Source organism: Salvelinus sp. IW2-2015, linkage group LG19, assembly GCF_002910315.2.
Source record: "Salvelinus sp. IW2-2015 linkage group LG19, ASM291031v2, whole genome shotgun sequence".
NCBI lineage: Eukaryota > Metazoa > Chordata > Actinopteri > Salmoniformes > Salmonidae > Salvelinus > Salvelinus sp. IW2-2015.
This window is the reverse complement of record NC_036859.1, coordinates 22,612,528-22,625,888: the sequence shown is the minus strand read 5'-3', so window position 1 is coordinate 22,625,888 and position 13,361 is coordinate 22,612,528. Positions and strand designations below refer to the sequence as shown.

Here is a 13,361-nt window from a genome sequence, read left to right as displayed (position 1 = left end):
ACCATATGGTGATGCTTCATCATCTGAACAGCCCACATCAACATGCTAAAAGTTTTTATATGAATGTGTAATGAGTTTTCAGACTGACAGAAAGTTGCAGAATAGTTTATTTGGGCTTGAATGGTTTTTGGATTTGTTTTCGTATTATTTTCTTATGGTTACCATATGTATCATTTAGCGTATGTATCTGTATGCATTTTGTGTTAATTCGCCACACGTTTTTGTAATATAACATAAACATTACATACTGTATATAGATGTGTCATTACTAATGCATATCCGATAGGAATGTTCTATTACTAGCTCTATTACTCTTACTGTTGTAGGTCTTCATATTTCATCCGACACAGAAGTGTGTGGGGGGTGGTTACTGATTTTTACACCTGATACCAAAGGACCATCTTTCACAAGGACTGTTCTGTGTCATTCATCACTGTTGCTTCATAATGTAAATGTGGTGTGGGAGTAGCTTGTTGTGAGTGGTGGGATGTTAATGTTAGGGCTCTTGAATGATAATGGAAAAGTTGAAGAGCTGTACATGTTATTTAGTGTTTTCCCAAAGATATAAAAACACCAGCAAGTGTAAATACTAATGACTCAACTATGAGGACTTCATGAAGGCTCAATTTAAGACTTAAAGAAAGACTCAAGTTTACAGATGGCACTTTTATCACAGTCTGATCACTGTCATAGCTCATAATTTCACAAACTTGAGTTTTCATTAGGACGTTTACCTAAAACTTGAAATTGAAGTGCAGCATAAGTGTACAGTATGCTTATGTTTCGTATTTTATAATACCGGCAGCTGAGTCTTACTTACTTTTGACCTAAAAACGAACAAACAATTCTGTTCATAGACAGAATCATTTATTCTGAGTATGGAATGTAGTAAAAATAAGTATCATCATACATGTACAGTAAATACTGGTACTTTTTGTGTGTGTCAGATTATGTCTGTTTCTATGTTCCTTTTGCTGTTTTACACAGGGCACTATGGATTTGTCAATAGCCTGTCCGTTGCTAACTCCTTTACTGTGTTTCCTATCAGCGTTCAGCTCTGCCATCCACTCCCTGGACGGTGCCACCCTCCGCAGTGATTTTGTCTCCATCCTCAGGGAGTTTGGTAATCACTTTGTACAAGAGGCAGTGTACGGCTTTGAGGAGGCCTGCACTATCTGGTACCCCAACAAGCAGGTCCAGAGGCAGCTGTGGCTGGAGTACCAGGACATCAGCAAAGGTAAGACCTCTAATTGATTGGAGATACCTTACTTGGAGAAAATGTAAAGTATAATAAGCTCCTGGAGGGCATCCATTGTTGGTTCATGTTCCAAAAATGTTCTTGTTTTATTTCTGGGGTTCTGGGGATATGGAATTGTGAAAAAGAAAGGGTAAGAATGTATGTCCTTTTTTGAAAAGCCATTTGTCATTTGCTGAGAGTGGACAAAGCTAGGCCTTCTGAAGACCATTGGAAACACCCGCTGAAATGTCAAATTCAGACCTGTTTAAATTAATAGAAAATCACAACAGAAATCTCAAACGAGGATTTGACCTTTCCAAGGAGGTTGATAGAGTGCACAGATGCATTATGCCACAGCAATTAATTACTGTAGTTATTCATAACACATTTTTTTTTCAGCTGTCAGTTTTGGCCACATGAAAAAGTGATTTCAATCAAATTCAATCAATGAAATGTATTTATAAAGCCCCTTTTACATCAGCAGATGTCACAAAGTGTTTATGCAGAAACCCAGCCTAAAACTCCAAAGAGCAAGCAATGCAGATGTAGAAGCACAGTGGCTAGTGTTAGGTTCTTATTTTTCAGAGTAAGTAACTCACAGACACTAGAGAAGCTTTACCCAAGTTAGTTCTTCCCTAAAGATCTGTACAGCTGTAATTCAGACAGCAAAACATTTCTCACCATCACAGTTATATACATCCCACTTAAGACACTCCTCCTTCTCTCCAATCCTTACATCTTATCCTTATATCTTATGGTTCTACAGGAAGAGCATAAGAAGATATTAAACCCTTATTACTCCCTTAAGGGAATCTGAGCTCACCTCCTGACCTCAACCCCTCCTTCACCTAATCCACAGACGTCCATCTGTCTCCCCTATATCAGCATGTTGCTCCTCCCGTCCAACCAACACATTCCAAAGCCATCTGTCTTTCTTCAGAGAACCATTAACTTACTCGCTATAAGACTTACCCTCCACAGGATCTATCCTGCTCGGGACTTACTATATACTTTATGGTACTAGCATATACCACAAAGCTACGACCGGTCGTTACACAATGGACCTATAGAATTAAACTTAGGCTCTCCAGGTCCGCGTCCCATAATTAGTTCAGCCAACGATTCTCATCTCCCCAAGATGTCAAAATGAGTGGAAACAGATATAGGAACTAGCCTACCTTGTTTTTTGCCAGCTCTGCTCCACTGATCTGGTCTCTTTAGTTTGACTACAAATCGTGATGAATCCTGCCATCTGTTAGGTTCTTATTTTTCAGAGTAAGTAACTCACGGACACTAGAGAAGCTTTAACCAAGTTTAATTCTGCCCAAAGGATCTGTACAGCTGTAATTCAGACAGCAAAACATTTCTCACCATCACAGTTATATACATCCCACTTAAGACACTCCTCCTTCTCTCAATCCTTACATCTTATGGTTCTACAGGAAGAGGGTAACAAGATACTAAACCCTTATTACTCCATTAACCTTTCTAGGACACACGTTCCGCTAGCGGAACCCCCCCCCAACATTCCGCTGAAAAAGCAGCGCGTGAAATTCAAAAATATTTTTTAGAAATATTAAACTTTCACACATTAAAAAGTCCAATACAGCAAATGAAAGATAAACATCTTGTTAATCTACCCATCGGGTCCGATTTTTAAAATGTTTTACAGCGAAAACACAACATATATTTATGTTAGATCACCACCAAATCCAAAAAACACACAGCCATTTTTCCCAGCCAAAGATAGCTTTCACAAAAACCAGAAATAGAGATAAAATGAATCACTGACCTTTGAACATCTTCATCAGATGACACTCATATGACATCATGTTACACAATTCGATAATGTGCATATTTATATCCACAAATCTCGGTTTACATTGGCGCCATGTTCAGAAATGCCTCCAAAATATCCGGAGTAATTACAGAGAGCCACGTCATATAACAGAAATACTCATCATAAACTTTGATGAAAGATACATGTTTTACATTTAATTAAAGATACACTGGTTCTTAATGCAACCGCTGTGTCAGATTTAAAAAAAAACTTTAGTAAAAAGCACACCATGCAATAATCTGAGACGGCGCTCAAATAGAAATAAAATTTCTCCGCCATGTTGGAGTCAACAGAAATACGAAATTACATCATAAATATTCCCTTACCTTTGATTATCTTCATCAGAATGCAATGCCAGGAATCCTATTTCCACAATAAATCGTTTTATTTGTTCGATAATGTCCATTACTTATGTCAAATTAGCAACTTTAGCGAGCATGTGTAGTACACGTGTCCAAACACTGGCGCAAGTGAAGGCAAACGTCGGACGAAAACTTCAAAAAGTTATATTACAAGTCGAATAAACTGGTCAAACTTAGTAGAGAATCAATCTTCAGGATGTTGTTATCATATATATCCAATAACGTTCCAACCGGAGCATTTCTTCATGTCTGTATAAGTAATGGCACACATGACCATTCCATGACCAGCGCGCATGACTAGAAACTAGCATTCTGCCAGACCACTGACTCATTCCCCTCCCATCCGGTCCCACATCACACTAGAGGCTTCATTCCACGTTCTACTGACTGTTGACATCTAGTGGAAGGCGTATGGAGTGCAAACAGATCCATAAATTACAGGGAATTGAATAGGCGATGACTTTCACATCGACCCTTTTCAGAATTCTCACTTCCTGTTTGGAAGTTTGCCTGCCATATGAGTTCTGTTATACTCACAGACATAATTCAAACAGTTTTAGAAACTTCAGAGTGTTTTCTATCGAATTGGAATAATAATATGCATATATTATCATCTGGGACAGAGTAGGAGGCCGTTCAATTTGGGCACCAATTCATCCAAAAGTGAAAATACTGCCCCCTATCCCTAAAAATCTGACCTCACCTCCTGACCTCAACCCCTCCTTCACCTAATCCACAGATGTCCATCTGTCTCCCCTATATCAGCATGTTGCTCCTCCCGTCCACCCAACACATTGCAAAGCCGTCTGTCTTTCTTCAGAGAACCATTAACTTCTGACATAAAACCCAGTCTCTTTCACTCCTTTGATTCTATGCTTCTTTCCTATAATTTATTTAATATCGCAATGTTCAAAGTTTAGCCGATTTCAACAATAGGAAAAACTCCCTAGAAAGGCAGGAACCTAGGAAGAAACCTAGAGAGGAACCTGGCTCTAAGGGCTGTGCACGGTGGAGATTATAAGAGTACATGGGCATTAAGCCCAGATCGTTCTTCAAGATGTTGAAACGTTAATCACAAATAACAATCACAGTGGTTATAGAGGGTGTAACAGCACAGCACCTTAAGAGGAAATATCAGTTGGCTTTTCATAGCCTATCATTCAGAGGTTGAGACAGCAGATGCGGTAGAGAGAGAGAGAGAGAGCGGGTCAAAACAGCAGGTCTGGAACAAGGTTGCACATTGAATAGGTCAGGGTTCCATATTGAATAGGCAGGCAGAACAGCAGAAACTGGATCAGCAGCACGACCAGGTGAACTGGGGACGGGGACAGCCAGGAGTCGTCAGGCCAGGTAGTCTTGAGGCATGGCCGTAGGGAGAGAGAGCGAGAGAGAGATGGGAGAATAAGAGGGAGCATACTGTTGGAGACTGTGTGACACTTGAGCTTGTTTTAATTACATAATGAGCCTGTTTATAACTGCATAAACAGCTTATTAGTAGTATCGACTTGTTATTGGTTAGGATGTTGGAGCTTGTGTGTGTGTTATTGCAGTGACAACGGGAAGTACAGCAAGTGTCTGTCTTTCCAGACATGCTCTTGCATTTTTGTATATTCATATTGCTAAGGAAGTAGGTAAAAGGAAACAGTCAAGTGTCAGTTCCTGGTAAGCTAGGCTAGTCTCTGTGGAACTAGAGTAAGGAGAGATGTGGAACTCAACATCGAGGTTGAGGTGAGGACAACAGTTGAAGAGGGAATAACCTCTGAGAGAGGGGCCCACCCAACAACACCTTCTAACTGAAGTCTTGTCAAACAACACACACACACACACACACACACACACACACACACACACACACACACACACACACACACACACACACACACACACACACACACCACACACACACACACACACACACACACACCACCACACACACACACACACACCACACACACACACACATCCACATCCCTGCCCACAAAGGTTCTGGGCTCAGGCTGGGCCACGACATACCAATAAGAGGAACAGACTCAGTTCCTGCCCAGCAACAGAGACTGATTGTTTATCTTAAGACATACAAGGAGGTATAAATATGTGCTTAAGTGACTTGTATGTTGTGCTATGCAGCCACTACATCCTGTTGGGTGTAATAAATCTCGCTTGAGCTTCCTTTGGGGTCTGTCTGGGTTTGTACCAGAACTTAGAACCTAACAATACTTAAGATCACACAGGACACCAGATAAGACAGGAGAATTACACCAGATAAGACAGACTGACCCTAGCCCTAATGCAGCATAGATACTGGAGACTGAGACGGGGAGGGTCAGGGGACACTGTGGCCTCGTCCGACGATACACCCAGACAGGGCCAACCCGGCAGGATATAACCCCACCCACTTTGCCAAAGCACAGCCCCCACACCACCAGGGGGATATTAACAGACCACCAACTTACTACCGTGAGACAAGGCGGAGTATAGCCCAGTAAGATCTCCCCCACCGCACAAGCCCGAGGGGGCACAACACCGGACAGGAAGATCAAATTACTCAAATCGAGTATAGAGAAAAAGCCTGGCACAACGTGATGCACCCCTCCTAGGGATGGCATGGGAGAGCACTAGCAAGCGAGGGCTTCAGTCCCCACAATAGGGTCAGAGGCAGACAATCCCTGTGAAGAGAGGGGAGCCGGCCAGGCAGAGACAGCAAGGGGGGTTCATCACTCCAGTGCCTTGCCATTCACCTTCGCACCCCTGGGCCAGACTACACTCAATCATAGGACCTACTGAAGAGAAGAGTCTTAAGTAAAGAATTAAAGGTTGAGACCGAATCTGTCTCTCACATGGGTCGGCAGACCATTCCATAAAAATTGATCTCTATAGGAGAAAGCCCTGTCTCCAGCTGTTTGCTTAGAAATTCATAGAACAATAAGGAGGCCTGCGTCTTGTGAACGTAGCGTGCGTGTAGGTATGTACGGCAGAACCAAATTGTCAAGATAGGTAGTAGCAAGTCCAATACACACACACACACACACACACACACACAATCTTCGAGAGGAATGGAAGATTCAATATACAGTACCAATCAAATGTAGAAAATAGTCAAAAATAAAGAAAAACCCTTGAATTAGTAGGTGTCCAAACTTTTTGGTTACTACATGATTTCATATGTGTTATTTAATAATTTTGATGTCTTCACTATTATTCTACAATATAGAAAATAGTCAAAAATAAAGAAAAACCTTTGAATGAGTAGGTGTGTCCAAACTTTTGACTGATACTGTAGGCCAATTGTTTTTTTGTTTTTTTCCGGGCCAAGGTTTGGCTTTTTCAGGAGAGGCTATTTTAAAGCTATTGGACACGAGAGGAGAGGGTGTGCTATACAACGTTTTTAGCATGGCTGTGCTGCGGTCATAGGTATGAGGTGGAACCAAGCACCGTGGATCAGCACAGCCATGCTAAAAAAAAWTCACAACCTTGAGTGTACAATTGATTTTCTACAAAGGGTTACCAATAAGTTAAAAAATGTATTTAAAAAATGTATGCATAGGCTACTATTTCATCCCTTTCAGCAAAAATATTGGCCTAGTCCCGACACATCTATGGTTGCTAGCCAAGCCGGCTGTCCGTTCATTCTATCAGTTAGGTTACCAGAGAAATCGTGAAGTCTTTTTGTTCTGTCTATGGACGCGACCCAGTCGTTCGTTCTAAATGTCCGTTGCCATTCTGGCTGGCAATGCTCTTATCGCTGGCTTGCTAGCTACCCAACTACGGCTAACACAGTCAAGTCAAACCGTGCAGCTAGAATAACAGCAAAGCAGCTGCATTTCATTTAATTTGATCTGTTTTTCTATTGATATTTCTTTGTATATATTCATAATAATGATGCTAATTCATGATTTAGAACATGTCTCAACCAATCACAATTCTTGTTTTGACCAAACCGTTGTAGAACACTAACATTTTTTTGTGAGTTTGGTACACATCCACCGCATAGGGAGCCGATTATTATGTTCAACATACTGGAGGAGGTCCAAGAACGGGAAGTAGCTCTTTCAGTAGTTTAGTTGGAATAGGTTTAGAAGGTTTAGAGGTCATGCCCATTTTCGGGAATGTGTTGAGAGATACAGGATTAAAAAACCTGAGCGTCTCCATTGATCCGAGGTCCTGGCAGTTTTGTGCAGACTCATGGCAACTGACATCAGTTAGAGTTTCTTTCCCTGAAATGCTACTCTGTCAGCAATCCATCTTTTTACCTGTAGCTGTTTCCCCACAAAGACAAATGCAGGTAAGTAATAACCCCTCTTTCCTCAGTGTCTCAGTCCAGTAACTCCACCACCACTGTTCCCGTTTGTTTTGGGGGTTTTTCACTGTTGAATCGACCAATTTGCCTTCTTCCCAAGGACATTGGCTCACCATTTACAGAATGTTACCACTTCTGAATGATTGAGTTTTCCACCTGCATGAAAACTCCATTATTCTTTATTTTCTCACTCTGTGACACCGGTACAGACACTATTACATGATTAGATACAAAATGCAATGGTTTTTGAAAAACTGCCATTTTGTGAATTCACTTTACACAGCATAATCTTCGTTCTTCTAGAGCAGGGAATTACAAGTTATGAGACTGAAACAATGGTACTACTGTATATGAACATTTTGATTCTTGGGATATAGGCCTAAATTTAAAAAATGCACTTCTAAAAATCATCATCATCTGTTAATCTCCTTTCTGCCTCCATAAAAGTCCTGCCCTTTTGGTGGGAGTAATGAGCTCGCTGGAGACTATGGTGATCCATGTTCTAGCCTTTGCTCCAAATATCAGAGCCCCGCTGGATTTGGAGTGAGTCTGCTAATAATTTATGCATGTTTTGAGAGTTCCGTCAGCAGACATAATAAGACTTATTTATATGTGGCAATGTATGAGAATTAATGGTGAAAGTAATGACTCACTTGGAGGTTAATCCTTTTGATATAATTTTCATCCAAAATGTGGCCCAAAGGTATATTTGGCCAAATACACTCAACAAAAATATAAAGACAACATGTAAAGTGTTGGTCCCATGTTTCATGAGCTGAAATAAAAGATACCAAAAATGTTCCATATGGTAAAAAAGTTCATTTCTCTCAAATTTTGTGCACAATTTTTTTTACATCCCTGTTAGTGAGCATTTCTCCTTTGCCAAGATAATCCATCCACCTTTCAGGTGTGGCATATCAAGTAGCTGATTAAACAGCATGATCATTACACAGGTGGACCTTGTGCTGGGGACAATGACAGGCCAATCTAAATTGTGAATTTTGTCACACAACACAATGCCACAGATGTCTCAAGTTTTGAGGGAGCTTGCAATTGCTATGCTGACTGCAGAAATGTCCACCCAAGCTATTGCCAGAAAATGTCATGTTCATTTTTCTACCATAAGCCTCCTCCAATGTTGTTTTAGAGAATTTGGCAGTACATCCAACTGGTCTCACAACCCGCAGACCACGTGTATGGCGTTGTGTGAGTGAGTGGTTTGCTGATGTCAACATTGTGAACAGAGTGCCCTATGGTGGTGGTGGGGTTATGGTATGGGCAGGCATAAGCTATGGACAACAAACAAAATTGCATTTTATCGATGGCAATTTGAATGCACAGAGATACCGCGACAAGATCCTGAAYCCCATTGTCGTGCCATTCATCCGACGCCATCACCTCATGTTTCAGTATGATAATGCACGTCCCCATCCTGAAAATGGCCCAGTTCTTCCATGGCCTGCATACTCACCAGACATGTAACCCATTGAGCATGTTTGAGATGCTCTGGATCAACGTGTACGACAGCGTGTTCCAGTTTCCGCTAATATCCAGCAGCTTCGCACAGCCATTGAAGAGTAGTGGAACAACATTCCACAGGCCACAATACACAGCCTGATCAACTTTATGTGAAGGAGTGTCACACTGGATGTGTCACACTGCATGAGGCAAATGGTGGTCACACCAGATATTAAGTGGTTTTCTGATCCACGCCCAACATTTTTTTTAAGGTATCTGTGACCAACAGATTAATCATTAATCTGTATTCATTACAGACATTAATCTGTATTCCCAGTCATGTGAAATCCATAGATTAGGGCCTAATGAATGAATTTACTGATTTCCTTATATGATCTGTAAATTGTTGCATGCTGCGTTTATATTTTTGTTCAGTATATTTGTAACTTTTTCCGTTTTACCTCCATTTAATTTAAACATAAATTCAAAATGTAAAGGAATTTACACCATTCTAAGCAGATACCCATAGACGTCCAGTCAATTGCGCTAACACTAGTTAGCATTGGCTGGCAAAACTACCTCTAATTTCCTTCATACTGGACACAGAGTCATAAAAATGGTATCAACGAGTTCATCTGACTATGGGGAAGTAGATTAAGGTCCTCATTGCTAACATTCCAAAGTATCCCTTTAAGGTAAATAATTAATTGAAATTCCTATTTTTTTATTAACTTCCTGTAGGTGTGGATGCTTGAAAATCCAAAACACAGGCACATTATCATTACATTCTAAATAAATATGCATTTTTCAAACAGTGAAGCATATCATATTCAATCCTCAAGATTAATCATAACATTTTAGATGAATATAATATAAAGAACAGATTGCAATAAGGCATGCACAGTGTACAGAACCTACAACCTCAATAACCAATGAGAAATTAAACATATAAAAGCAGTACCACATACAGACAGCACCTGAAAATCAACTACAGTACGTCTGAATAATGACCTCCATTAAACCCGAGGTCCATCTGTTTTTTTAAAGGCTATGGACCTCTGTCATTTTGAATTAGATCACCTGCTCTCTGGCTCAAAGCTGTGCTCTCATCCACAGAGACTAGTGTCAGGGTCAATCCGTAACATTCAAGCTGAGGCTTTGATTAACACAGACAACAAACTGGAAAAACAGTCCTTATTTATTCAATTTATAGAGCTGCTCAGCCATTAAAACAATGTGTTACTCTTCTCAGACAGTGTGAGGATCAGAGGTTGAGAAACACTGAAAAGTACAGAGTTGACGCAGTACGGAGTTGACCAAATATAGAGTTGACTGATTAGGGAGTATGATTAGGAAGTGTGACTGTCACTGAACCACCTGCACCCCCACCAGCCACCAACCCTCCACTATGATTCTTCCTGGGGGTGACAGAACCAGAACATTTACCACTTATCCAGGACAACATTTCCTCTCTCTCCTCTTACTCTCCTTTTCCCATCATGCCGCACATGCTCTGGCTGACAGGCAGGTCAGAGGGTAAGGTTAAGCATGGCCCAGGTGCCTCTGAAGGCTCTGCAGCCTGAGGCAAGAGCAGGGAGGTAGAAGCGATAAGAAGGGGGTGCTCCCCATAGTACAGGCTGTACGGTGGAAAGAGCCTGTGGGCCTCAGTCCACCCTACATCTGCAGTCCTCTCTCTGTCAGGTGCAGTGTGGGGTTGGTGTCAGGTGGTAGGAAGACAGCTTGCAGAGAAGGCAGGGTGATGAATGTGTGCTGCATGTTCATCGGCGAGACAATTAGAGAGAGCATGAAGCAGATGTCTTCGACTTCAAGCAAGTTGTCTTCAGACAGTTTGCAGAAGCGGAAGATGAGGGCTATTCTCACTTGTCAAATATAAATAACTTGCATATTGCGAGAACTTAGAAGAGGGTTAACAAAGTCTGGCACTTGCTGCTACAGTCTTTGATGATGAACTTACTGTGTACTTTTTCAAGGAAAATCTGTGCACAGTTGAAAATGATATGCAAACGTTGGCTAGGAAAAGTACCAAATGCTACATAAAACAAGCCTTGAGTATCAAATAGATGTGTCTGTATCGAGTGTTATGATTTTTTATTTTATTTTATTCTGTCCCACTGTTGCGACCAGCAAAATAAAGTTCTGAAGCGGTCGAACCCCCAAAAAGTAACATTTCATATCGTTCCTCACTGTTCCTTTTTAAACCTCCTGAAATCAATATTTTTGTACATTTAGCTCAACATCAAATTACTTTACCGATCAGTGCGGATAGAGCAGCTTGCTATAGAGCGGGCAAGCTATTGTTGTTTACATGCATTAGACAGACAAGTGTAGGGCGCGAGAAGCCACCTCAATTTTGCAGGTGAAGGAGGAAACTTGACTTGAAGCGCTGGGCATCTTGTTATGATATGCATTATCTAAATTATCTAAATTGTCTTTGAACTTCTGAGAGTTGGCTTAATGTTAGACCAGAGCTACACTACCGTTCAAAAGTTTGGGGTCACTTAAAAATTTCCTTGAAGAGGCGACTCCGGGATGCTGGCCTTTTAGGCAGAGTTGCAAAGAAAAAGCCATCTCAGACTGGTCAATAAAATAAAAGATTAAAATGGGCAAAAGAACACAGACACTGGACAGAGGAACTCTGCCTAGAAGGCCAGCATCCCGGAGTCGCCTCTTCACTGTTGGCGTTGAGACTGGTGTTTTGCAGGTACTATTTAATGAAGCTGCCAGTTGAGGACTTGTGAGGCGTCTGTTTCTCAAACTAGACACTCTAAAGTACTTGTCCTCTTGCTCAGTTGTGCACCAGGGCCTCCCACTCCTCTTTCTAMTCTGGTTAGAGCCCGTTTGCTCTGTTCTGTAAAGGGAGTAGTACACAGCGTTGTACGAGATCTTCAGTTTCTSTATGCAATTTCTCGCATGGAATAGCCTTCATTTCTCAGAACAAGAATAGACTGACGTGTTTCAGAAGAAAATCCTTTGTTTCTGGCCGTTTTGAGCCTGTAATTGAACCCACAAATGCTGATGCTCCAGATACTCAACTAGTCTAAAGTAGGCCAGTTGCATTGCTTCTTTAATCAGAACAACAGTTTTCGGTAGTGTAGTGTAGTTAGCTAACAAGCTTGTGTGTGCAGAGCGGCACCAGAATTAAAATTAAAACACGTCTTTTGTAGCTAATAAATCCAATGTAAACCGTGACAACTATAGTATCCTTAACTGGCATTGAAAAGGTTAACCCATTCTTCTCTAATAAAAATATCTCTCCATTATTTCTGAATCAAGCTTGTAACATCAGTATGCTACAGTAGCCTATGCTTCYGAGGGGGAGTGGCAGGTTGCCTACACATGCACACACACTGGCAAAGATTGTCAGCTGGCAGACACTGGAATACATTTCTGAGTGACAGGTTTAGGGCTTAGCATAGGCAAATTTGTTGCGTTTTTTGTGGGACTGGAAAAAAATGCCCGGAACATAAAATAATGTTATTAACCAGTTCCTATGATTTTAAAATTGTCACGATCGTCTTGATGTGGAAGAGAGGACCAAAACGCAGCGTGTGGAAAATACATCTTCTTTTAATGAAGGGAAAAAACAAACACTTACAAAATGAACAAAACAAACGATCGTGAAGCTAAACCGAACTAAGTGCACACATGCAACATAGAACATAGACAATTACCCACATTAACCTAGTGCCTATGGCTGTCTTAAATATGGCTCCCAATCAGAGACAATTAATGACATCTGTCTCTGATTGAGAACCATTCAGGCAACCATAGACACAGCTAGACACCTACACTAAACACAAACCCATCTACTCTACTTAACCCCCTAAACCATACAACCYCCCTAGACAATACAAAAACACATACATTCCCCATGTCACACCCTGACCTAACTAAAATAATAAAGGAAACAAAGAATACTAAGGCCAGGGCGTGACACGTGGACAGTAACCCCCCCCAAAGGTGCGTACTCCGGCCGCAGAACCTGAAACAGAAGGGGAGGGTCCAGGGTGGCCCCCATCATGGGCGGCGGCTCGGGCGGCGGGACGAGCCCCCACTCCACAATTGTCAATACCCCGCTTTGGTGGCGCCTCTGGAGCGGCGACCCTTAGCAAGTCCCGGACTGAAGACCATCCCAGAAGGCGCCAC

The 13,361-nt window shown here is 41.5% G+C and overlaps 1 protein-coding gene across 1 annotated transcript in view; it reads left to right on the top strand.

Moving 5' to 3' along the window:
• The window catches only part of LOC111979548 (astrotactin-1-like), a 229,425-nt gene that overhangs the window by 137,480 nt on the left and 78,584 nt on the right, over positions 1-13,361 (top strand). The window contains 1 exon segment of the mRNA XM_070448910.1: positions 1,049-1,237. Within this exon segment, the coding sequence (XP_070305011.1) occupies positions 1,049-1,237 (189 nt within the window).